Source organism: Globicephala melas, chromosome 9 (assembly GCF_963455315.2).
Source record: "Globicephala melas chromosome 9, mGloMel1.2, whole genome shotgun sequence".
NCBI lineage: Eukaryota > Metazoa > Chordata > Mammalia > Artiodactyla > Delphinidae > Globicephala > Globicephala melas.
Genome location: NC_083322.1, coordinates 78,536,477 through 78,563,825, shown reverse-complemented (window position 1 = coordinate 78,563,825; position 27,349 = coordinate 78,536,477). Strand labels below are relative to the sequence as shown.

The following is a 27,349-nucleotide window of genomic DNA, read 5'->3' as shown; positions in this document are numbered from 1 at the left end:
TGCAATTTTTCAAAATTAGATTTCATCAATAGGATTAAAATATCAAGATTAGATTTCTGCTTAGCTTCCTAGATTTCTTTGATGCTCTGTCCCTTTTTATCCAATTGCATTATCACATGCTTCACTAGCACTTTAAAGCTGTATAAAACCTGCTTTCTTCATATTAATTTCCCATTCAGCCATCCTCAGTAGCTTTCTTTTTCGTATATATAACTTTCTTTCAAGATTCCTCATAATTTGGCCTAATCCAAATGTCCAACTCTATTTGTTCCTATTTTCTAATATGCAAAATGGCTTATTCAGCATATTCTATTACCCCCACTCCATACCCCAAAATAGTGCATCTGCTATTAATATCATGTCTTTTGTTTTTTTGGTTTCCTTTTGTAATGAAAATATTTACCTTGTTCTATCCTTTTATCCAAACTCTTGCAGGCCATTATCAGAATTCACTTTCAAGTAACTTACCACAGTTACTGTAATAGGAGGTTATAGTAGTTATAAAGACCTGGGTTCAAAACGTGACTCTGGAATTCCCTAGATCAATGAACCCCTCTAATTCCCATTTTTCTCATTATAAAATGGGAAAAAATTCCATCCGCCTAGTTAGACTGTTGGAGTGATGAACTAAGATAACTATTTGGCACAGTGTTTGGACATGTAATCATTAATTTTCAATGATCCTACCTCATGCCAGGAGCTGTGGTTGCAAAGCTAGATAAGACAGACACAGTATCAGTGTTCTGGCATTTACAGTGTTATAGGGGATACAGACATTAAACATATGTCTGTATTCCCTATTTATACATATGTGTATATGTATACACACATATACAATATATATGCAATTTTAATGTATGTTTCTAAAGGACAGTATATTAAACATACAAGGGCGACTTTACTTAGGCGGAGACTGGGAATGAAGCAGCCAGAGAAGGCTTCCCTTAGAGATGGGCATCTCAGTGGAGATCCGGAAGATGAACAGAAGTTATACAGCAAAGCGTTCAGGAGTAACTCAAAACAGTAGTTTAGTATTGTTGTTTTATTGCTAGCACTGTTATTACTATCCTCTCGAAATCTTTCACGAACACTTCATTACCACTGACCTCTGTTCTCTGAAAATCTACTGCATTGTATTATATTCTTTTACTAGTTAGTATTTATCTTCCTCTATGTTTCTGCATTTTGTTTTAATCTTGTTCCTCTGTGCCTTGCAAGGTTCTTCCCATTTTCTGAAATGTCTATTCTTGTCTTGACCTGTTTTGGAAGTAGCTTAAAGATTCTTAGGCAAAACTGGATACTCCAAAATAGGGGCTTCCATGGCACCTTCTACATAACTGTATATAACTGGCCATTGTTGTATGTTAAAAATGATTTCTTTCCCAAATGCCCTTGCAGTCCTGAGGGCAGAAAACATGTTAAATTTATCTTTTAACTATATAAATCCATGAAGTTGGTATCATCATAAAATGAGCACCAAAAAACTGTTTGTTGAAAATATGATTTTTGACTTTGACAGTTTTATGTCATGTCTCTAAGTAAATTCTAAGTTATTTAAGGCAAGATTCCTTAGTTCAATTTTATTTACCACTATCATACTATGGCACAAGTGGTATTCTGTGTGAGTTTTATGCTGACTGATTATGAAGACATTTTTCATATCTATTTAAAGATAACAGAATATTTTATTATCCTTTGACTATAAAATCTGACATACTTAGAAAAATGATACGAAATACACCATCCTACTCATTTTTCCCAACTTCCTGTCCAACAAGATGAAAACCACTATAATATGAAATATTAGCTTGAGAATTCAAAAGTAAATAAGATAGAATTATTCTTTTGCTGGTGAGAAGTCTTTGTTGCTGCTCTAAATGTTCTTACATGCTACTATTTTTTTCAGGACTTGAAACAATGGAAAGGGTTTTTTTAAGTTATTTAAGGTTATTTGCATAGTTTTTGAGCTTATACTAAGAGTAAAAAAGGCACTGAAGTAATAATTCTCCTAAGACCCAATGATGAGTCAATTTAGAGCTGTTAGGGAAAAAAAATACCATTTGGTGAAAAATTATATGTAAACACTCATCTCAAGCACCACTCTGCAACATGTTTTCCTAGTAGTGTAAAATACTTCCCCTTAAATAGGAACAGAAATCTCAAGACCTCAGTTCAGCTATCAGTTTGGTACTCCACTGGAAGAAGAATATGTGCCTCACATGTTGCTATTAGTATAACTGGTACAAATTGTGCTTTTAAAAAATAAATCAAGTCCTTATTAATTGTAAATTCTTCAACAAGAATATTTTTAACTTCATATATACAAATCTACAAAAACTTGTCAACTATTGATATTTTGACATATACCAGACTGCAAATATTATTTCATAGATAAAAATAGAGAAGGTTAAAATTACTGATTTAGTGCAATTATAGTTTTAAAGATAACCATTTAACAGTCTGTAACCTTCAATCACTTCACAGAAATGATACGTATCTAAATCACATAAAGTTATAATTTCAAATTACCTATACATCTAATGAAACATAGTCATTCCTTCAAAGTAGTTATTAACATTTCTTATGGTAACTTCATTATAGGGCTCATTTTACAAATGAGTACTTTTTAAGAAATAATTATGCAGCTTCTAAAGGGTGGTATCTATATTTATATATATTTATCTTACACATAAAACTATTATATACAAACAACTCATAGTTTAAGTATACTGGGTATTACTTTAAATACCTAGATTTATGAAGTAGCAAGGAAACCTTCTGTGTTATCAAACTAAGTTTTAAAGGTTATGAAATGTACTGATGATGCAAAATTGCTGTATAAGCTTGAAATATTTAACAGATATATAGAGACTAAATAAATAAGACATTTAAAACATTCATTCTTAGGACAATATATTTGTAAAACTCATTATTATTATATTAGGAAGGATCTGAAGTTAGATCTGTCCTATTATAAGAAATAAACAAGAGAATTATGTTTGTGAATATCTGAAAGATTTTGAAGTTTGATCTCATATATTCTCTGGGTAATAAAATAATACAAATATTATAAAAGATTGTTTTTACTTTTTAGATTACAGTGGAGGTGTGAGTGCACGCACTTCTTGGATTTAAAGTTTGATTTGGAAAGAACCTGGTAAGAGCTTTAAAAGTAAAACCATGGAAGTTCAGGGGATAAGTCGGTTGGACTATCTCAAAGGAAAAAATCAACATGTGTGTTTAATAAAAATTTAGGAATTTGACAATCAGAGTACTAACGGTTGCTAAATCATGATGTATCCTCCATTCCATTCCTGAAACATGTATGCTTTAACATTTGCTCCTTAAACAATGGACAGGTAACACAATGGTTGCAGATGACTTGCCTAAATATGTGCAGAAATAGCCTACAGCATGGCAATAGCATGTTTTCTCTGCAAGGAGGAAAGATTTAACCCAAATGCAAAGAAAAGGAAACACACAACAAAGAGTTGAAGAAATAAATGCAAAATAGAATTTAAGCTTACACCTAGAAGCCAAGAAAATAAATCAAAGTGGGACTGAATGCATGATATTAACTGATTGTTTTCCTATTAAAAATAAGGATGGGCTTCCCTGGTGGCGCAGTTGGTGAGAGTCCACCTGCCGATGCAGGGGACACGGGTTCGTGCCCCGGTCCGGGAAGATCCCACATGCCGCCGGTGAGCCATGGCCAATGGGCCCGCGGGTCCGGAGCCTGTGCTATGCAGCGGGAGAAGCCACAGCAGTGAGAGGCCCGTGTACCGCCAAAAAAAAAAAAAAAAGGATATTTAAAGGTGATACTTTTAATGTCACAATAATTATGCTACTAGTGGTTATTCATTTACTTAAATATTATCAAGTGTCTAAAGTATGTCACACTGTGTGCTGTAGAAAACTGTGTAGACTGATAAAAAGAGCATGCTTTTACACAAAATGTTTTATATTTCAGATCTAATCTGAATAAAAAACCTCCAAACTGAAAGTACACACCTTATCATCAGAGTGTTGGGCCGGGGAAATGGGAGGAGAATTAGAATAAGTAGTATTTACTGGTACAATTCAGAATCTATTAGGCAGAATGCCTTACTAGGTAAAACACATTTGATCACAATATCCCTTTGAGGTAAAATGATAAAATTAAACCTTAATCTAGCTAACACTATGGTTAATCCAAAGTGGCTTCTAAAAAGTCAGTCAGGCTTAGAGAAAACTGCTTTACTTTGACTCCATGTTTTGGGCAATATCTTCATACTTTCCTCACAATGAATATCCAGAAATTTATTGATCTATTAATAACTCAGACGAGTCTGTCATTTTCAGTTTGTCAAAAACAGGCAGTGATTTTTATTATAATGCTCTTTTTTTCTAACCTGCCAAACATTATAGAATTCTGAGATGATTTCTCTAGAATTTAAATCAGTATATTATGAACACAATTAAATGCCATAATATTACAATGTCTCATTTTTCCCAAGAGATGGACACGCAGGCTACATTTTTTCATAACTTTGTATACTCTGCTAAATTCTAAAGTTGGAATTCTTGTCAACCCACGGTCTACTCTCTGAGAATGTTAGTGAATTAATGTTTTACAGATGCCAGATACATGCTGTTCACAAAGAGGAAAAAAAAGGCATTTAAGGAGAGTCAAGGGAATCTTGCTCACTGTCAACTGGGAATCTCTGAAATACCTGATTGTTAAGCAGGTTGTGTCATCTCCTGCCAATTACATCCTGATGGGGGGAGATGAAAGGCAATTCTTTGACCAAAATAGAATTTGCCTTTATCCTCAGAGAGCTTTAATTCGAAACTCAAACAATGGAGCGCGTAGTTTTCTGGTAATGCTACCTTCAGTTATTATCTTTTTAATGTTAGCGTGAACATATTTCTGCCTTTGCCCTCCCCTTGTCTCTTTGGCCCTCTCACCTTAAAACTCCCACTTCCCTACACTGCCAGGAAAAGCTGCTGCTGAACCTTACATTGCTAATTATATTTATTGCTTCCTCTGTGTTAGTCTTCAGGACAGAAATGTAGACGTCTACATAAACGCTATGTTACATTACAAGTGACAGCACTCACAGAATCTTAAGTGTCATACTTGATTCAGAGCACTGAAATCTGCCAAGAATTTCTATTCGATTTTAAACAAAGGGCCCAAAATAAAAATTAATAGATATGTTATTATTATTATCATTACTGTTATTATGCAATAAATTTCACTGTTAGCTCAACCTATTTTAACAAAATGGATTTGGAGGCATATTACTTCATTCCTTTCTTCTCTTAGGCCCCCTTCCCTCCTTTAAGTTTGGTCATGTGTATCCTTCATCTACTTCTTTTCTGACTTTGCTACATAAGGGCCCTGACAGCAGAATAACCTTCAACTGCAGATCAAACGTTACAGTGAAAATTTTACTTAAATCTGTTCTCTGCTTAGGGTCTTATGCATATGAGAGATAAAACAATTATACCAATGACAAAAAAAACCAAAAATGCTAAAATTTGAGCATACTTGTATGTTAATCAATATGGATTATTCCTGACATGAAAATGGTGATATATGTCAAATTTATAAAATGGTTTGTATTAAAATATGGAGTACGCACATTTTAAAAAAGAGACTATTTGGTGTTATTCAAGGGTTCAAACTGGCTGGGGATGTTTATTTCAGGTCCTCATTCTGATCTACACCCTGTGGCTTTTTGCACAAAAGAATCACAATTGTTTATCACAATTAACTCTTAAGAGATGAAGAAATGACCCTTAGCAGTTCAGAGTTTATAAGGCGAATCCTTCCTGCAAATATATATCCTATTTCAGATAAATTTCTCTAATCCCTATTATAGGACTTAACACAATATATGCATCTATTTATTTGTCTGCCTTTTCACCTGTGTTGCTATGAGAGCATATTTAATAGTAGTATTATCTACAATACAAGAGAAGTGATGGAAACTTGCTCTAAGGAAGTGATGCTTGAGTTGGGAATCAAAAGGATGAGATTGATTTATTAAAGCAAATATCCAAGGGATCCAAGGAATAGGCACAGTAAGTGCAAAGACCTAAAAGAAAAGAGACAGTGAATTAAAGGAACCAGAAGAAGAAAAGGAACTCCAGAATGTTAGTAGAGGGTAAGGGGATAAAGGTCCAGAAAAGGATTCCGAGATAGAAAGGACCAAGACCACAAAGCAGATTTTCCTAGTTTCTATCTTTAAACAGAGGTGATGGGCTACTGTTTGCTTCCTGAGAAGATTGCTCTGGCTTCAGGGTGATAACCTGATTGGATAGGCCAAGTGGTGAGCAGCAGGGAGGGGGCAGGATCTGAGTTAACAGCATTGTTTCACCAAGTGGAACTGTAGTCATGGTGACCTTTACACAGCTTGTCTGGTGTCCAGCAGAAGAGTCCACTTAGTCTATTACATACAGGCATGATCGTAGAGGCAAAAATCTTTCTTTTCGTATTTCCTAAATACTTTCTCACACATCTAAGATCATGGCTTCTTGTCATTTTTGCCCATGATTCACTTTCTCTAACCTCAAACATGGCTTCCTTCCCTGAACTTAAATATGTACATTTTCAATAGTTTTCTTTTTACTTTATTATTATTTTAAAGAAACTATGGCCAGTTCAAGCTTAAGGCTCTTATGTCATTATTTTTCAAAGTTAAGGCTCTGATGTCATTATTTTTAGCTGCTCATATTTCAGAATATTCTTATGCATATAATGATGGGTGTGCCCAGGAGAGAATATCACATAGGTACATGTCATCTACCAGACATAAGGTTGGGAACGGTTGGTGTAACAGTCAGAATCCTAGAAAATACTAAATCCCATGATAGCAGAATCTATACTTATAACAGCATATGATGCCAATCATAAAAAGAAAAACCATCACCACCACCCTTTGGGATACAAAAACTCACAAGCCTGAAAGTTGCCCAAATTTATAAAGTACTGATAAAATATTTTTGCTTTGGATAGTTGCAGCAGTTGAATGATGGACAACGCCTAGGCAAATTCTATCCCTGTAGAATTGATCCATTTCAAAACACCCACTTTTCCCACAACTTCCTTAAGTTAAAGGAAAAATAGACTAAAATTTGTATTTACAATATATGTTCAGGCAGTTTGAACTGACTTACATTCCTTATATTACACCTTCACATTTTTGTCTAAGATGTTGTCATCACTATGGTTATAAACACACACATATATATAATATGAATATATAATTTTATATATAAAAGTTATATCCATATGTAATATATATATATTTTTTCCTATTGAAAACATTGGTAGAGAACTCACTACAGGAATTATAAATATTTTACATACAAATCAAACTGCATTTAATATCTTTTTTCTAAATCAGACTTTCTTTGGATCTATTGAAGTCTATCACTATAAATTTGTTTCTGCATTCTTTTTCTTTTCTCATGCTCTATGTCAACACTCAGCTGGTCTCCACCCTGTTCATTAAACTCTTTTTCTAACAGACGCTGCTTTTTTCCCCCCTTTTACTCTTTCATGTCATCCAGGAGAGATCAAAGAGTTTAGTCGTTCTTGTCCATTGTATGCAGAGGTGTGTGGGTGCAATTTTGCATGATTCTGGTGTTCACAGTGTTCAGGTTGCCTTCCTAATGTTTCAATTATTTTCTTTGATAATATTTGATATATGCTGACTGTTTCAACTAATAGAAATCATCTTTAATCTAGCTACCTTAATGAGAATAAAGGAAAATAGTATAAAGTAGTGAAACAACATTCAAATTTTATCTATTTTGAAGAAACAATTGACTCATTTTGAATAAGGAAATATTATTTTGTAAAAGAAACCATACAAGTTTTCCCTGACATTACATTATATAGTTTATAATCAGACCTTGAATGCATGGAGAAATAAAGTAAAACTATATTTTAAAAGTAATTATCTAATGTTATTTACTTATTCACTTTATTTTAATAAAAACTTATAAACAGCTTGATGTAAATGAAAAATTGTGCCTTTCACGTCCTTTTCCATGTTTGATAGTGAGAGTGAAGGCAATGTAGTGCAATGGCAAGAACTCTGAATCGGCTGTCAGGAGAGCTGAGTTTAAGCTCAGCTTTTACCACTAAGTAGCCATGGGATTTGAGAATACTATTTAAGCAATCTGAGTTTAAATTTCCTATATTATGAAATGAAGGATAGGACTTAGAGGAGCTATGCAGTAACTGTAAGATACAGTATTTTATAAACATGTATTTTTAAGCAAAAATTCATGGAAACTGTGGTCAGAGGTTAGCTCTGGACACATCATTTTTTAAAAAGTAAGATATCAAAAAAAAAAAGTAAGACATCAGATATTGCTGAGCTTTCTGCTTAGGATGATATTGGGCTTCAGTAGTCTTGTGGATATCAAATCTTCCAACTTAATTTTTTGTACTAAAATCTTCCAGATCAAAATATTTTTCTTAGCAGCACAGTTGAAAAGTACTTTTCATTTCTTTCTTAGGAGCTTATTAAAATTTTCAGACTCTTGAGTAGTATAAGGTAGAAAAGTGAATGGGATTACATTTTTGTCATCCATGCGGCAAACACATCATTTCATTTTGTTTTTTCATTTTACCTGAAGTTGATTTTACTCAAGAGACTGGAGGGCTTCTCTGGTGGTGCAGTGGTTGAGAATCCACCTGCCAATGCAGGGGACACGGGTACGAGCCCTGGTCCAGGAATATCCCACACGCCGCGGAGCAGCTAAGCCCGTGCACCACAACTACTGAGCCTGCTCTCTAGAGCCTGCGAGCCACAACTACTAAAGCCTGCACGCCTAGAGTCTGTGCTCTGCAACAGAAGAAGCCATGGCAATGAGAAGCCTGCGCACCGCAGCAAAGAGTATCCCCCGCTCTCTGCAACTAGAGAAAAGCCCACGTGTAGCCATGAAGACTCAACGCAGCCAAAAATAAATAAATAAAACAAATAAATTTATTTTAAAAAAAGGAGACTGGAAACTATTGATTGCCTCTGATGAATTTATGAACAAAGGGGTGTCAGTTCACATCTAGTTTTCTGGTCGTTTGCATAGTAAAAATGGAAATATTTTGCTTATCAATGGCATAATATTTTCCTATTCCTCTGTCAGGTAAGTTATTACATCTTATTCTAGAAAAAAATTAATATGTCTAAGAGACTGTGCAATCTTAGCATGAACGTTTAAAAATTCCATACTGTTGTTAGGAAAAATTTGCAAAAATTTGACGTAGTGTTAAGGTACCTAGTACCTAGGACGGCTATCTAGCATGACATAATACAGCGAATAGGTGTTCCTCCCTGCAAATCTTCCATTTGCCTCCGAGATTTAGGCCAGCAAAGGGCAAGTCAATATGGGACACTAAACATCCATCCTTTCCCGGTTAATTTAAATATGTAGTACAACAGCTATTAAATACCAACAAAATAAAATCAAAAGAAGAAAAGTTTGCCAGGATAAAAGCACTTAAAAGGAGCTTGAACCCTGGCATGTATACAAAACCCCATTTGCAACACTAGAAATATCCAGACTTTTAGCCTCTGTATAAAGCTTTGTGGTAAATTCAAGTGAGATAACTTGTTAAAACAGAAGCTAGTCTTGTAGTTCTTCATCATCACCTACTTTTTAAAGTATATATCCATAATGCATATTAGATAGGTATTTATTTATCACAAGAGAAATCCTGAGGTATAAAAATGTTGAGGAGACCATTTTAATGTCATTTCAGTGGCAGCAAAAGTCACACAATGAATCAGTGACAGACCTGTGGATTGATTTCAGATCCCATTTGACTCCCTTTTTAACCACTCAGCAATTCCTGAGATTGCTTTCAGTGGCCGGAGATGCACAATCGAATTAAAACGGCAGACAGGAAAAATAAAATAAAATAAAATAAAAATGGAACGTAGTGATTCTATGTGGTTTGATTTCTGACAATTTGAAACAATATATTTCCTGCATGTAAACATATAAATCTCAAAACTGTACTCAGGTACTAATATCAAATTTTCTATCATTTCTATAGGAATGGATTGAAATTACTAAAGTATCTGAGTAAAATAGGCAAAGATAGAAATAATTGTGTTAAGTGAAAGCTGAAAGCCTATATCATTCAATTTTTGAGGCAATGATTAAAAGATGTCCTTTCACATAAATATATATTTATCCAAATACATTTATTCTAGCTGGAAACTCTAAAGACTCCTAAGTACAAAATTAATTTTGAGTAAAAATGTAGCTTTTTAAAAAATATGTTAATATTTCAATATCCTCACAGGCAGATATCTTGATAAGGCCCATTTACATTAAGGAAAATGAAATAAAGACTATACCAACTTTCTGTTATTTAATAATTTGTGTGCCATGTAAAATTAAGTATTTTCTGTTTATTAATCTAAAATTCTATGTATAGTAATATCCAGATTCTTCTGTGTTCTTGAAATATTTATTACGTGATCAAAACATTGAGAAATAGTAAAAGGGCATGTTTCATTGCTAAACTTACTCTGAATGAGAATTGAGAAACTTTAATTTTTAAAATATTTTAAGAAATAAGGGGCTTCCCTGGTGGCACAGTGGTTGAGAATCTGCCTGCTAATGCAGGGGACACGGGTTCGAGCCCTGGTCTGGGAGGATCCCACATGCCACGGAGCAACTAGGCCCGTGAGCCACAAGTACTGAGCCTGTGCATCTGGAGTCTGTGCTCCGCAACAAGAGAGGCCGCGATAGTGAGAGGCCCGCGCACCGTGATGAAGAGTGGCCCCCACTTGCCACAACCAGAGAAAGCCCTCGCACAGAAACGAAGACCCAACACAGCAAAAATAAATTAATTAATTAATAAAGTCCTACCCCCAACATCTAAAATATATATATATATATTAAGAAATCTATTTCAAATATATTTCTATATATTAATGCTACAGATTCTGGTTATCCCTTTTGCGTAAAAAAGAATCACAACTCTTGGGCTTCCCTGGTGGCACAATGCTTAAGAATCCACCAGCCAATGCAGGGGGCATGGGTTCAAGCCCTGGTCCAGGAAGATCCCACATGCTGCAGAGCAACTAAGCCCATGTGCCACAACTACTGAGCCTGCGCTCCACAGCCCACGAGCGACAACTACTGAGCCCACGTGCCACAACTACTGAAGCCCACACGCCTAGAGCCCGCGTCCCACAGCAAGAGAAGCCACCGCATTGAGAAGCCCGCGCACCATAACGAAGAGTAGCCCCTGCTCACCGCAACTAGAGAAAGCCTGCACACAGTAGCGAAGACCCAACACAGCCAAAAATAAATAAATTAATTAAAAAAAAAAAAAGAATTACAACTCTCTTTGATTGTAAAACATATTTGAACTCTCCTGTGCATCTAAGTGGAAATACCAGTAGGCAGGTTTTGTTTATTTTTGCTCAACACCTTTCTTACACAGAGAGGGAATTAGTAGAAACAGAAAGTAACTGTTTTGTGGGTATCCAAGCACTTCTTTTATTGAAACATGACTTCCAGATTGTATTATCATATCCTTTTAAAGGACGCCATGAATTTGCCACTGCCATTTTACCAAGTTGACAGTCACTGTCACATTTCCAGCACCAAGAACTTAATGCTTCTTTTAAGTAGATTCCTACTAATGCAAGTTGTAGTTCATTTTACTTGAAATTCACTATTTTGAGAGTGTTTACACCTGAGTATTAATGAACACATAGTGCATGTTAGTGAATATGGCAGGATTTCCTTCTTTTTTAAGGCCTAATCACATTTCATTGCATCTGACACCACATTTTCTTTACCCATTCATCTGCTGATGGACATTTAGGCTGTTTCCCTATCTTAGCTATTGTGAATATTGTTGCAATGAACCTGAAGGATATCATGCTAGGTAAAATAAGCCAGGCACAGAAGGGCAAATGCTACATGATTCCAGATATGTGAGGAATCTAAAACAGTCAAACTCACAGAATCAGAGAACAGAATGGTGGTTGTCAGGAGTTGGAGGTGGGGAAAATGGGGAGTTGCTGCTCAATGGGTATAAAGTTTCAGTTACACAAGATGAGTAAGTTCTAGCGATCAGCTGCACAACACTGTGCCTGTAGTTAACAGTACAGAATTGTGCACTTAAAAAGTTGTTAGGAGAGCAGATCTTGTGTTAAGTATTCTTACCACAGTAAAAAAAAAACTAACAAAAAAACGCACATGGGACAGCATCCTACCAATGAGGATGCTACAGTATTGGTACACTATGAGACTAATATTGATGTCACTAGGAAGGTCGTATGTTATTGACGGTTATGACAACAAATTTACTAGTTGTGTGATGATGGGTAGATTGTTGACTCTCTCTGAGACATAGTTCCCTAAAATGAAAAATGGAGATAACACCTTCATCACAGGGTTATAAATACAAAATGCTATAATAGTCATAAAACCATCAAATATGTCAATGATGAGTCATGAATAGTAATAAAATTAATGAAAAAATCATGGAGAGTAGTTACAGCAGGATAGAAATGGGGCAGAATAACAAGGGGATAAATTGGATACATCATCTGCATAAAAATTTCACAAAATCAGTAAAAGCTATAACATAGTAATGAAATTAATATTAAAGCATGGATATTTTTCATTTAAAAATTACTATTTCTAAGTATAATATATTATATCCTGTTTCTTTTTGTTTAGTTATTTGTGTTTTATTTTTATTTTTTAAACAAAGTGTGTTTGAATTGCTTTCACATATGCATTACACAAAATAGCATTCTCTGGATTTACAAGTGTGGAGAAACCATGTTTTTGTTATACACTGTGGGTGAGAAATTCGCATAACTTTGCATATGGTAGCTTAATGTTTTATGCACAGTATAAATTCAGCTTATTTGTAGACTTAGCAGTGAAAATTGAATGTGCGTAAGCCACAGTATGCTACAAAACATGTTTATCTAATTGTCCCCAGACAACTGGGAAACCATCTTTTCATTGGGGAGTTTAAAGAGTATCATCATGTCAGTGTATGTCATCTAGTGGTTTATGAAATTTAGATGTAATTTTCTTATTGTTTGTTATGAGAACTTTTAACAGTACTCAGTATCTTTCCCTCACTATCAGTCCAGGTTCTCAGCATGTGACACTACTCAACTTTTGCCACAGTCTCAAAATGGATGTACCTATATGTCTTTTTTCCCCTCCACACACGCATTTACACCAAAAACATGTTTCAGAACCAATCATAGCAATACCAGTAGTTTCTTCCTAAAATCTTGTATAGCTCTTGGCTAGCTTCCCTAAACTCAACTTGATCCTAATTTTCCAGCCTCATTTTTGAAAATCAGTGTACTAGATGCACACTGGGGTATCTGCCATTTCGCCATTGGACTTTAATGTCTCTGTTTTCCTCTTCTATCCTTCTAGGCTTACATAACGGATCCTCCACAACCATCAATACTTCACCTATTTTTCAAAACTCAGCTTAAATGTGATGGCCTTTCTTCACTTCATCAAGTGTTCCCTTATTTACAGTCATCACCTTGTTCAAACTAGGCACACATTAAGTATTTTTGGAATATAAAATAAATACATGAGAAAATCTCTGACTTAATACCCTAAATCAGAATTAGTGATTTTTTTTTTTTTTTTTTTTTTTGCGGTACGCAGGCCTCTCACTGTTGTGGCCTCTCCCGTTGCAGGGCACAGGCTCCGGACACGCAGGCTCAGCGGCCATGGCTCATGGGCCTAGCTGCTCCGCGGCATGCGGGATCTTCCCGGACCAGGGCACGAACCCGTGTCCCCTGCATCGGCAGGCAGACTCTCAACCACTGCGCCACTAGGGAAGCCCAGAATTAGTGATTTTAACCCTTTTCTCGCTCTGTGCCAGGCTGGTACTTCCTTTTAAAGGAGCGGGTTCTCCACTCAGACGTAAACCAATGAATAGCATGATTGCCTCAGGCCCATTATAAAATACCTATGAAACCCTTAATTTTTCATCAGTACAGTGAGGATGTGAAGAGTGCCTACCTCATCAGATTTTGTGAACACTGAGTAAGGTAATACATTCAAAGCAGCCAGTACAGAGTATAATTATTGCTTAGTAAATACTAGCTGTTTGGAGTATAGTTGTTATTATTACTGATGTTTCATCATGTTGAAGTTACATATTTATGTACACGTTAAATCTTTGAGGGCAGACATTTGTGTTTATGTTCCTCACCATTACTGTTAGAAACTTGCTTAGGAAAAATGTTTCTTATATTTTTATTAAAGTCCATTTTACCTCTATTGAATATAAATTGCTTCTGAATACAAATTGCCTCCAAGATCACTTGGGCATTGATTGTAGCAGTTGAACAGAATTGTAGCTACAAAGCTGAAGAGCCCTAGATATAAATGTTAAGCCTCCATCATCTCCTAGTATTCCCCCAAATCTATTTAATAAATAAAACCTTTATTCCAGAACTTCTGGTTTTCTCATTATGTCTTTCCTTTTCACTTCAGTGCTATGCTCATCACCTCACGCTGATTCACAGCACCAGCCTTTGCTCTTTCTATTTCCCCAGCTCGCATCACGTCCAAATTGACTACATGTGGTAAGCCTGGAGCAGCTGAGAGCCATGAGGAACCTAGACCAGAGGCCATTACACTAGAGCAAGGGGAGTGTCCTCAGATGTGAAAAACAGGTGACACTATCTGCTTAAAAGCTACCACAAGTTATCTTCTTAGTGTGCCACCAGTTAACTTACATAGCATATTTTCTAGTAGTAACTAAATTTATAAAATTATAAAGCTAAATATAGGTTCTTCCTGATTAAAATTAAGTACCAACAAAACTAGAAAGCAAATACAATTGAAATTAGCAATAGCAAAGCAATGGGACAATAATATCTTTGTGTATCTTGAAAAGTAAATAACTTCTTACAATATGAACGTGGTTCTAGTGACCAGAAGCTAGTCTTTGAAGCTAGCAGTTCTACCTTCCTTTGTGCTCTGGGGTAATTTACTTTTCTCTTTTTGAACCACAGCAAGATCTTCCTTCACAAAGCCCACTCTGACCCCATTTTGGCCTTTACTTGGCAGGAAGACAGTGTTTGCATATCAACTCAACCTTTGCTTCCTTCTTATTAGCCCAAGAATATTAAAGGTATATCCTTGGCACTCACATGCTTATAAGCCTTAAGCAAACAAGAGCACTAAAATCTTAAGATTTTACATGATTATGAGGTAGTTATCCAAATAATTTGGAATGGACTTGTATCATTTCCTCAGGTTATCATCAAAGTGAACAATCATGATTTAAAACAAATCTACAAGATAGCTTGCTGAGGCCTATTTGAAACACACTCCAAGAGGAGGTAAACATATTCTGATTTGTGGAAATTCAGTCTAAATTTATCTTGGTATTTTCCCCAAGTTTCAAATATATTAAACTAATGCCTTCCTTCTCACCTATATATCCAGGCTGTATTTCCACTACCTTAAACTTTGGTTCCAAATGAAGTAATTTAGGCAAGAAGACAAAGAGATAAAGGAAGAAAAACAGAACTAGAGTTCAAGGGCAAAGAAAGGGTCATGAAGAGGAAGAACAAAAGAGAAGAGGAAAACAGCCCAAACAGGTGAGCAGGCAATGGGGTTTAGCACTACTCTTTGTGTTTTTTGAAAAATATAATATTGATAACAAATTAGTTTTTATAAACAGAAACTTCCTTTTAAAATAGATTATATAGGGAATGAGTGCAAAGCAATCAATCAAAAAGGGCACAGTAAGAGAAAAATTTAAGTTGGAGTACACACCTCCAGTGACAGATTAGCTCCAAGAAATATAAAGTCTTTGATCCAAACTAGCTACTAGTAGTTATGAAGAAAAGAAAAATATATATTGGTCAATGTGCTGTTTATGATTTAGTCCTTATGTCTGTATTGTGAATGAAGATGTCACTCAGAAATTGAGTACTACGGATAACATAGTCTTTTAATAAGTAATTGAGAATGACATCACTGCACCAATACGGCCTTAAGAAAACTGTTTAATTTTGTTCAAATTCTTTTTCTGGCACTAGTTGAACCAGATCTGACAAAACATGAAACTAAATACTCTGAAAGTTAAAAACTGAATGCTAACATTTCTATTTTTTCTGTCATTGTGAAATAGTGATGAAATACTATGAGGGGGGAAAAAAGAAAACATTTTACAATTGAGCCAAATAAGTGTAGAGGGTAAAAGTGTATTAATCTCATAACTATGGTGTTTTCATACGCTATATTTAGAGCAATCCAGTCAAAATATAAAATGGTGATTTGAAATCTTTTAAATTGGGTATAGGAGAAGCTGGTTTGGATTTTTGGTTCTCTCTCTCTTTCACCATTTGTGATTTTTTTTTTTTCCCTAAACTTGTTTCTAATCATAACTTAGGTCCCTCTACTGCCTCACTTGGCCACTAGTTCTGTTGATTTTGAGAAACAGCCTCACTGATAATATCTAGAGTTTAGAATGTGAATAGCTCACAAGAAATATATTGCTGAGCTGTTAAGGTCAAAGAATTTATGAACTGTGATTCTTTTTCTCAAATACAAACAGCAAAGCATTTTAAAATTTCATCTGCAATATAAACGGTGGTATTGTTTATTCAGCATGGTAACTTGTATGGTCCACCTTCCAACATGATTCAAGTATTGAAAGATTAGGGAAGAAAAACCTGGAAACCATAATGGTCTTGCTCTAACCACGCTTGGCTCAGTTTGAGAGTGCAAATGAGGGACACACTGCCTCTGGTGGAAATGATGAAGCGAGAAGAAATCACCAAGGAATCCTGACTTTTCCCAACTAACCTACTAACATAAGTGGGAAAAGTCAGATTCCAAGACATGATCTAAGAAAGATGGAATGATGTAACCAACCCCCAAACAACGCCTCATTGCTTTACCAAGATATCTGAATTTCTTAGCTTTAGCATTTCCTCTTAGAAATAAACTTGGACTCTATTGGACTCAATGACATAACACACTGAGAGAGATAACTCAATTAGAGAAAGTTAGATTAGATGTATAAATTAGTCGACAGAGCACTAGCTACCACTTAAGTAGTATTTGGACCTGGAGACTGTTACTAAGAGCATGTGATTCAAAGTTTTACATGAAAGCAAACTCTTATTCTTGGTGGAAGAGAAGAACCAGACAAAACATTTTATTTTACATCTTGATATATTAGTTGTCATTGCAGAAATGACCTTAGAGATAGCCATTAAGCTTCATTGCATTTCTTAATGTCCCTTTGGTTCTATCATAAATTGAGATCATGACATTATGAGAGTATTTATAGAGTTAATATTTTCCAGCTCTCATCTGGGTCCATCTTTCTTTAGATTTCCTTCGCAGTACAAGGAGGAGGCCCGTTTAGGATGTGAGAAAACATCCAGACACTTCTTCGAAAAGCTATCCTCCTCCTAAATTCATACATTTTTTTAATTAACAGATGTAAATTTGAAAGGGAAATACCATATACTATAAGCCTTTTGGGAATATTCTGTCTCGTAAGGATGACTTACACTTTTCATTTGAATGGCATGGATGCTGAAAGCTTAAACACAAAACTCATCTGTACTCTAGCTCTGAATCATTCCTTCCGTGAACTCTGCATGCATTTTAATAATAAACACACACATGCGTATGGAGCATGTGACCTCACTGGGAGTTATCTGCAATGTCAAGTACTACTGGAGGATAACCAAGAATTGACTGACACATCTTATAGAACTGGAGTTAATTAATAGGTCTACCAATTCCCAATTGTACTACAGGAAACACAAACACAAAATCTGCTTAATACAGCAATAAATGACATACCGTGTGTGGTCATAAGGCATTCACTATACAGCAAGAGTAGTTTTGGAATACAGTATTCAGGAGTTTAAATATCGCTATTAAAATGCTAGAAGAGCAAAATTGGGTCTATTTTCATAATTAGAAGACTAAACAAGGTTTTTTCTTTTTTTTTTGCAAACTGTTCATGATTATTTAAAAGGAATTGCTATTTCCTCGTATAAGATCTGAAGCTATTAAATGATAAAGGAAGTCTTGCTTTGTTTCAAAAGTGACGTCTTTTGTGGTATCCAGCCATCTGGAATGGTAAGTCCATAATTTCTAACAATGAATTTCAACAATCTTGGGGACTCAATGTAAGACAAAGAGTTATTTTAAAGGAAGAGCACTGCAAAGAAAAAACTGGATGTTAAAATGTCCATGAATTCATGATAAAAGCAAAAAGTCCTTTTTTGTATGATAAAATTATTTGTAATATGTAAAGCCTGGACAGAAGTTTAAAAAGTAAACTATTTCACTATTTTATGTAGAATGGGGCAGGAACAGCAAAGTATACATGCTACTTTTCAACCAGAATATAGGAGAAAGATTTGTCTTGGTTCTTTCTGAAAATCCATCCTTGTAAATAAAAGTTACTAAATTCAAACTTCATGAGACCTTATGAACTCTTATCCAACAATCCTGGCCTCAGTCCTGATTATTATTTTATTTCTTATTCTTCCAATCTTTCCATTACCAGCATTATTTTCCTAACGGCATGAAGCACATATTGTCTCTTTTTTCTCAACTTCAAAAACAGCATAACTGTTTAAATCCGAGTGTAGTATTTTTAGTACCAATACAGATCAATTTAAAGCAGATTCCCTCTTAAGGCAGCTTAAGCATTGAAAATTAAATTTTATGTTGTCTAGACAAGCCATCGTGATAATATCTTTTCCAGAATTTCCTAGATTGACTGTCTAGACTGCTCCAAATTCCCCCAGGTAATTGCATAATCATTTTCCCTCTGACCCCCTAAACAGTCTGGAACAGTATCTCCCCATGTATAGTTGCCATGCAAATCAAGATCACTGAGCTTCTGAAGGAGGACTTCTCTCAAAGGTTCTGAGTTTTAGGATTTCAGGAAAATACTTGTACGTCAATATCCCACCTTAAGGAGATGGGAAGGAGGAAACGGCCTCCTCCATTTTCCTGGGTAAATGGCCTGGCTCCAGAAGCTGTACCTCTGCATCTCCCCACCCATCCATAAAGCAGCAATAAAGTAGTTGATGAGATGAGAAGGAAGGAACTTTGCTAAAGAGCAACTTCAAAAAGAAAAAACACAAAACAAAACTACATTTTGGGGAAAATGGTAAAAATACAGGAACAATATATGATATTTTAATTTAAACGACCACCAAGATCATCTAAGCTTCAAATTTAAAAATGGAGGAAATTAAGCTAAGTACAGAATGACCTGGCAACAATGAGAGCCCAGTGCAGTAACATACAACCTCTGATGAATGAGGTACATTTAACAGCAAGGTGGTAACTATCACCATAAACCCTGAAACTGCTTTCAGCCTGAGATACACATTTCTATTTTAAAAATGATAATCCACATTTTTTTCAGTATCTACCTACTAGACAACATTAAACTCTTACAACAACTGTATGAGGTAGAGACCATTCTCATTACCACTTTCTAGAGTAGAAACAAAGACACAAAGAAAGTTAGTAGCTTGCTCCTTATCAAGCATCCAGTACTGAAGTGAGGTTGGACCAAAGCCCTGCAGTGTGAGGCCAGGTGACCTGCCTTTAACAATGATGGGATTAGAACTCCCTGAGTTTCTACAGCAAAAAATGTCAGTGGGTCACGCCCTGCTGGGAGGGTTGGAAAGCAGTTGGAGGTAATAAGTCAAGTTCTCATTTAAAACATATGGACACTGAGAATCGCAGAGGTTTGTTTTGTTTTTACATATTATGAGACAGAGTCTCAGAGAGGTTAAGTAATTTTTCCAGTGCTCCACAGCTAGTAAGTTGCCGAACATGATCAGAAGTCAGATCTGTCCCTAAAGCCTGTATCTTTTCTACCAACCTGTGCTTGGAGCTCAGCTGTCCGGACCCCACTGTCTTACACAGCATGGTGCCTGGCAGATGTAAAAAGCGCAATACAACATGGGGAAGGTTCTCCAGAGCTGTCTCCAGTAAACAGAGAAGTGAGACCCAATTTTAGGGTGCCTGACTATAGGAAATAGCTGAGAAGGAAAGAAAAAGGGAGAGATTTATCCAGAAGTTACTGAAAAGTTAAGTATGCAAAGTCTCCAGGACCGTGTGCAGGAAATTATTCCTAATTTCATCCATATGAAACAAGTAATTTAAGTGGAACTGCCCTTCCTTAAAGTTAATTTTTACTTAAAACTCTTGGGTATGTCAGCAAGAACAGTATGCATACTTGTAAAGGAAGGAAGAAGGATGCAGTGGGAGAAGAGGCTGATGAGGGCAACTGTCTACGCCGGTGAGACCCTGGTAAAGGGGTTTTTTTTGTTTGTTTTTTGCGGTACATGGGCCTCTCACTGTTGTGGCCCCTCTCGCTGCGAAGCACAGGCTCCGGACGCGCAGGCTCAGCGGCCACGGCTCACGGGCACAGCCGCTCCGCGGCATGTGGGATCCTCCCGGACCGGGGCACGAACCCGCGTCCGCTGCATCGGCAGGCGGACTCTCAACCACTGCGCCACCAGGGAAGCCCCGTAAAGGGTTTTTATCTTCCCAGGATCATCAGGAAAGTCATAATAATTGTGTTCAGTCTAGAAACCACATAGCCTCGAAGGTGCCTTCTTATACAAAGAAGGCACAACACAAACTGTTTTGATTTCTAAGTCTTTGGGTTGAAAGAACATATTTGTAACACTTTTGTACCCATTAAGAACATATAAAGAAAGGCTCTAGAGTTTAAGTTATAAAGAAGTGGCTAACATGTAAATTATATTTTATCTTTAGGATTCCAGAAATATTCTGGGAACAAATTCTTTATCTGTTGAGTATTTCTGAATTCCAATCTGAAAGAAAATTTTGTCACAAATGATTTTCTCACCACATGAACACTTTTGTTCTTCTTAGGATTTTGTGCCAAAAATAATAAAAAGGCTTATAATTTAAGGCTATTGATAAATCCAATTCATGGAACTGCTTTCCTACTAGTAACTTTTCCTTTAAATACATCCCTAATTGCAAGTTGTACTTAAATTTCCCTAACTTTAATTTCCTCACTAAATTTTCTCACTAAAACGTCTTGTAGGAGTAAGAGACAAACATTTTTTTTTCCTTTTTTATACTGACAAAATAATAGCCCAAAATATAAAAACAAAGCCTAGCTAAGCAAGAACATAAATGTGAGTAATTTAGCTCAAACATGAGATCAGATCACTGTGCACATGTATGGCATCCTTTCTTAATCTCTGGGCAGAAGAAAACAACTGCGGTGGCAGACACTTCTGGCTAAGGATGGAAATGGAGGGGAAAAGCTGGCAATATACAAATGAAGGAGAAAACAGTACACATTCAGCCTGCTGACATCTGCTGCACATGCAAAATGGATTGGACTCTGTAATCCAGAGCGAAAGCAAATGCTTCCTCCCTTCCTCCTGTTCCACAGTTATTGTTGAGTGATGGTCTCATTCTTTTTGCATTCACAGATTAAAATTAATAACAGCATCTGAATTCAAAGTAGGTCCCAATGAATAGCAACTAGAAGCTAAATGAACTGAAGAAATTAGTAATGAAGCATTTGAATAGGAAGGGGTCATGGACGAACACCGTTTTTTAAAAGCCAGCTTTACCTCAGGATGATGTCCAATTTCAACGTAGGTGCAAATTGGATGAAAAGCCCCCGTTCCACAGGCGTACAAGTGAGTCTGATTATAAGCCTTCAGCACCTTGATGAAATTAGCACATTCTTTCTGTAAAACAAAAGGAAAACCAGTGAGCTCTAGTGGTCAGCATGGCTGAAGTATCCTCTAGGGTGCTAGGCATGTTTGAACAGATTTCTTTTGTGTCCTTTCACATCATTTTTAGGGCTTATTATTCTATTGTTTGCTCACATTATTACATGAAATACAGAAGGTGTCTGCTTGCATTATTACATGAAATACAGAAGTTCTTATTTTGGGGGGGGCAAAATATAATATTCTCTTTAATGTTTTTATTAAAACTATAATTTATACAAAAGTGGAATAAAGTTATAGATAACTGATTATCATATGTGACTTTTCTAGAAATGAGGGAAACAGCAAATTATATGGTTAATGAATGAATTATTTAAATCATAACAATGGTGAAAATTTCAGAAGCCAGCTCTGAGTTTAATTTTGGAAAATCAAAAATAAAAGGTAATACAACCTTCTATTAAATATGAATTTGAAACATCATTAGTAACTCATAATGATGGGTGACTGACTTTGAACTTCAGTAGTGCTTCTTACTAGTGAGCTTTATAGACCCTAAGAAGACAAAACCACCTTCTCTTGAAAAAGTCGTTTAACCCCCAAAGACAATTTGGGTATAAGATGAGATAGAGAAGGTGTTAGAGTCTGCAATGTCTACAGGCTGAAGGGTCTTTATTAGAGTGGCTATAATTAATAAATATTTTCATGCAGTTCACGTACATCCTAAACCCATACGTAGATCCCCTGCCCAATGAGTCATGGATCCCCCAGGTAAAAAACAGCTACTTATAAGAGAGAATTATAGTCATATCTTATTATTATTTATAGAAGTTTAGACATTCGTGCCATTTTATTACCCAAATAAAATGTCACCTAAGAGATAAATGGACAGAGCTCTTTATATTTTTTCTATATACTCCATTATATCTATAGATCCTGTGAAAGAAAATGTTCTACAAACAAATAGGAATCTTAGCCTTTTGTTCCTGTTAAGGAAAGATTTAGGGGAAAAAAATCAGACAGTCAAAATATAAACTAGATAATTTTATTGCCAAAGAAATCCAGAGCAGAAAAGACATGATTTTTGCCAACTATTTTTAAATAGGTGAGTCCATATCAATATTGTAAAAATAAAACAATGAAAAGAGAAATTCAAACTATCAGAATATTTTCAAATAAAATGTTATGGTCTATTAACCATACAGAAAATCTTAAAAATTAAATACATATAAGTAGAAAATATGAGTTTGTCATGGAATATACAATACCCATTTTTTAATATCCAATTGAGGATTCATATGGTAAATAATAATTACATTGAAAATTATTGTTATTGATCATAGACTTTCTTATACACATAGTTTTGTGTTTTTGCCTATTAAACATTTATAAATGAGCCAAATATGTAACTAAAAATGCAGATAAAGATAAAAAGCAGACTATAGTGCAAGTAATGCTGGCAAACATAACAGTGGATTGGCTTTGTCCTTGCGCCTCTATGTGTGTAACACTCCCAAAGTCACTCTGTACAACCTATGACTCTTCAGGTGAAAGCTCAGAATACATTTAGACTTACGTAGTCCACTGGTGTTTATAACTGAGGTGTTACAATTATTTAAGTACATTTCCACATGACACTTGTATTCTGTGATTGTAGCTGATGATTTTGGTATTAACTTTATTGCCTCCATAAAATAAAGAGCAGACCAAATCTGAGAAGAATAATTGTTATTTAAATTCAAATACTTGCTTTCCATCATCACTGATTTTTCTAGGATGACATCTGAGGATGACCTATAAACATATCATCCCAAAGGTGAATCAGATCTTTTTAAGGAAAAATATGAAACTTGCCAGTTACGACTCCTCATGCTTCCTTATTATATGCTGAGTAGTTTAGGGGAGCAACTAAAATACACATCTAATTTCTCCCACTGTTTTGCTACTTAGATCCTGAATCCTTCTTTTGTCTGGCAAGGCATTATAACATAGAAAATTAAGCACTGAAATCAACTGATTTTGCAACTTTCTATGAAGAAAAATTTCCTAGCTTAAAGAGTACATGCATCTTATCCATGTACCACTTTGAACACGGTACATCTTAGACATAACCTTAGATAAGCTCAGATATAACCTAACTTCCAAGACTTTTAGTCACAAACTCCCCATTCTGTAGCAGTTTCTCCTCCTTCCCCAAGAGGATAGGGCATGGATCCTTGGGCAGAGGAAAGAGGCTGTGGATAGGGAAACACCTGATAAACTCATTTACAAATAAGACATTTATGAGTCTTACCCAAAGGACTTAACCTTGTACTCTTAAGAAAATGCAGTCCTTTGCAAATAAGTCATTTTCAGGAAAATGTTTTATGACACCTCTTTCTTTGAAACATGTAGGTGGTCACATACTCTGCTTTTACATAAAGACAGCTATCCATGACAGTGGACTCAATATTATAGCATTCAAGATTATAAACAACCAGTTCCAGCACCATATGTTGAAATTAAGAAACTGGATGTGCACACACATATTGGTAAGCAAACGAATATTCTAATAAAGAGCAGTGGCACACCCAGATGGATGTATTGTTCATTTTAGAAAAGAACAGGGTTTTAGTTTGCCCACAGTCATACCTATAAAGATATGCAGGGAATTTAAAATACAAACCCAGTTTCTCTAATCTCATTACTAACACCTCAGGGCATCCTAGAAATTTGAGAATAGACCCTAGTTCTCTGCAATAAAGGAAAAAAAAGGAAGGGAATATTTCATGAGCGCAGATACTTGTGCATACAAATGAAGGCTATGTCACTTCTGCAACTGTTATGAATTCTAAGATTATAGAATCTGTGGGTTCTTATCTCATAGATTGGGTAACTGATTAGCAATAATTATTGACTGAAAAATTCTCAGGATTCTTGACAACTAGGGAACTGAGCCACACTGAATATCCTAATTTTATTTTGTTCTCTATTAACTGTCAAAGAAGCACCACTCTGATATGACAACTATTCCTCTACAGAGCTGCTGGAAAAAATCACAGGACTATAGTTGTGAAACCTGGCAAAGGGTTCTACTGAGAATGTTGATAAAGATTCTATCTGCCCTACAAAGCAGCTAGACCCAGCCTACTAGCCTGAGGCCTGGAATGATTTTCCCAGTGAACTTTCCCAGGTGGCAGCAGGTTGTACTGTCTCTGTGCCTGGGGGCTAGCTCAACATTATTTTGAAGTGAAGGTTGATGCAAATAGAATGGGGAGAAATTTCTGGGGTTTAGAGAGTATGTTAAGACACCTGAACTGAAACAAAGAAATTGAATGAAATACTTTCAAAATTGGTTTAAAATAGCTGCAAGGAAACTCATCAATAACAACTTAGGAAGAAACAGTGAATTAAAAGAACTGCACAGAGAAGAACCCAAAACTTGAAAGAGACATTGTGAGTAATGACTGTTCTTTAAATAGAAAACCTACATAAAAGAGTATCAATCCCTGTCATTCATTTGCCTTCATTCTCCAGCTTGTTGCTGCCAAGGTTTTTGAGTGTTCCAAAACGGGATATTCATTTTATTTGGAAGCAGCCTGGACATTCCTCTAAAAAAAAAAGGAAGCATGGCAGAAAAAGGAAACACACTTCACACATTTCTGCTCTAGGGAGACAGAAGAAGAGTGTTTCTGACCTTTTCTTGAACCGTGACGATTCTTAAAACTCAGAATGTAATGTACTTTTTGGCATTCAACTACTGCACTGCTTTGCTCAGCACTAGTGGATTTACAACGTAATAAAGAGAATGTAATCAGTTCAAAATGAATTCATTTTTCAAACCTGGATCCTTTTCGGAATTTAAGTTGATACACACACAAGTTTAGCCACGAGTTGGCTTCCCGAGAGTCAGGCAACCATACTGAGCTCTTATTTTACTGATATGTACTCCAGAACAACAGCATTATAAATTGTTAACTTAGCCTAGTAGTAAAAGTAAAGGCAGTTATAAACCAGCAAACCCAAGGCCACACATGAAGCCCAATGATTCATCATCCTTAGTGACAAACCATTTATACTTATTTTTTAAGAGTTTCTAGTGCCTTCAGGTCAAATGTAGAGAGGAATTACACACAGAGATATTAGCCTGGAAAAATAACTTAGAAAGAAAATGTCTACCCCCAGAAAAGGATATAGAAGCCAAATGCACAGTGATTCAAAAACAAACATCACAAATATGCAGCACTGATTAGAGTGTGTTACAAAGACTTTTCCCGGACAGTTACAAAAATAAAGTCCATCCATCTGTCAAAACAACTGCTCCATGCATGAAAATTAAAACAGAATAGAGGTGTTTTTAACTAACTTCTGATAATTACACTTTCTATAAAAGAATGTAATTTACCTCCAATTCCAATTACCTCCTTGCATGTTCTTAAATTATGGATGGAGCAGTGAAATTTTACTCTAAATAAAAGAAGAGAAAAGAGGAGAGAAGGCCGTGAAGATGAACAATCTATATTTAAATATATTCAGTTCATGATTAAATCAAACAACTTGTTCTAGTTCAAATATAAATCAGCTCAACATTAATGGATATAGTACAACATTGCCTCAGGTCAGTGAACACTCATTTAAAAAGGAAAAAAGTCTCTATCCCATCAGCAATTTATGTTGAAATATTTTAATGTATAATGTAGCAGCTGGGAAAGCAAAGGAAGTCTTTTCCTATCATAGTGGGTGGATACATTTCTGCATGAAAATCCATTAATAAGCTTAATTCCTGAAGTTAATCTGTTGACTTTCTTTTTCTCTGGTCAATTTATTTGGCAAGCTGGCTGAATATGAGAATCTTCGTGCCAAAGCAGTAATCCGTGAGATTGTTCCCGTCAATCACTTCATCCCTCTCTGTATTTAAGCTGTTCCATGCTTACCTAGCAATAATGTTTTGTCTTTTTTTCTTTTAACACTGTGCTATTACAGCTGTGATCAGATCATCCATAATCATGTCTTCCTAATACCTCAGCATTCACTAAAGGATGTTAGAAATCTCTTCTTCAAAGAGGCATGTCTAATAGAACTAAGACTTAACTGTGTCCTATTTATAGTCTTAGCCATCTAATGTTGAATTTGTGACTTGGAACTTTTTAATATCCACCTGATGAAATAGTGAGTAGCCTGTTCTGTCCATCTGGGGAGACATTTTCCCCTTCCTTTTTAAGAAGAATGATGGCATAATCAAACCAATGGACCTTTCCACTTCAATGTTTTGTTTTGTTTTGATTTCAGAGAATTTTTTTTAAACATACTGATTCAACTAGAACAACTAAGATGGCATTACTCCATGGCTAGTTATTTAAGTGTCTGAGTCTATTCATATTAATTGAACTATAACATCTTCAAATCCATGACAATTAGAAAAGAAATTCTAACTTGGTTTCAATGATGTGATAGACTAAATGAAGACTCCTGCCCAAGGATACCAAAACATTTTACCTGAATGCTCATTTCAATTAAGCATCCCATTTGACTCGTTTTTCACCTCTGGATTGACTATCTGTTTTGAAGTTCTAGAAATACTGATTAAGATTCTATAAACATTTTTCTTTCAA

The 27,349-nt window shown here is 35.6% G+C and overlaps 1 protein-coding gene across 2 annotated transcripts in view; it reads right to left on the bottom strand.

The window, feature by feature from the left end:
* The window catches only part of SEMA3A (semaphorin 3A), a 647,654-nt gene that overhangs the window by 133,826 nt on the left and 486,479 nt on the right, over positions 1-27,349 (bottom strand). For both annotated transcript variants that reach the window (XM_060304734.1, XM_030856995.2), the window contains one exon: positions 21,654-21,773. In XM_060304734.1, the coding sequence (XP_060160717.1) occupies positions 21,654-21,773 (120 nt within the window). The remainder of the gene's footprint in view (positions 1-21,653; positions 21,774-27,349) is intronic.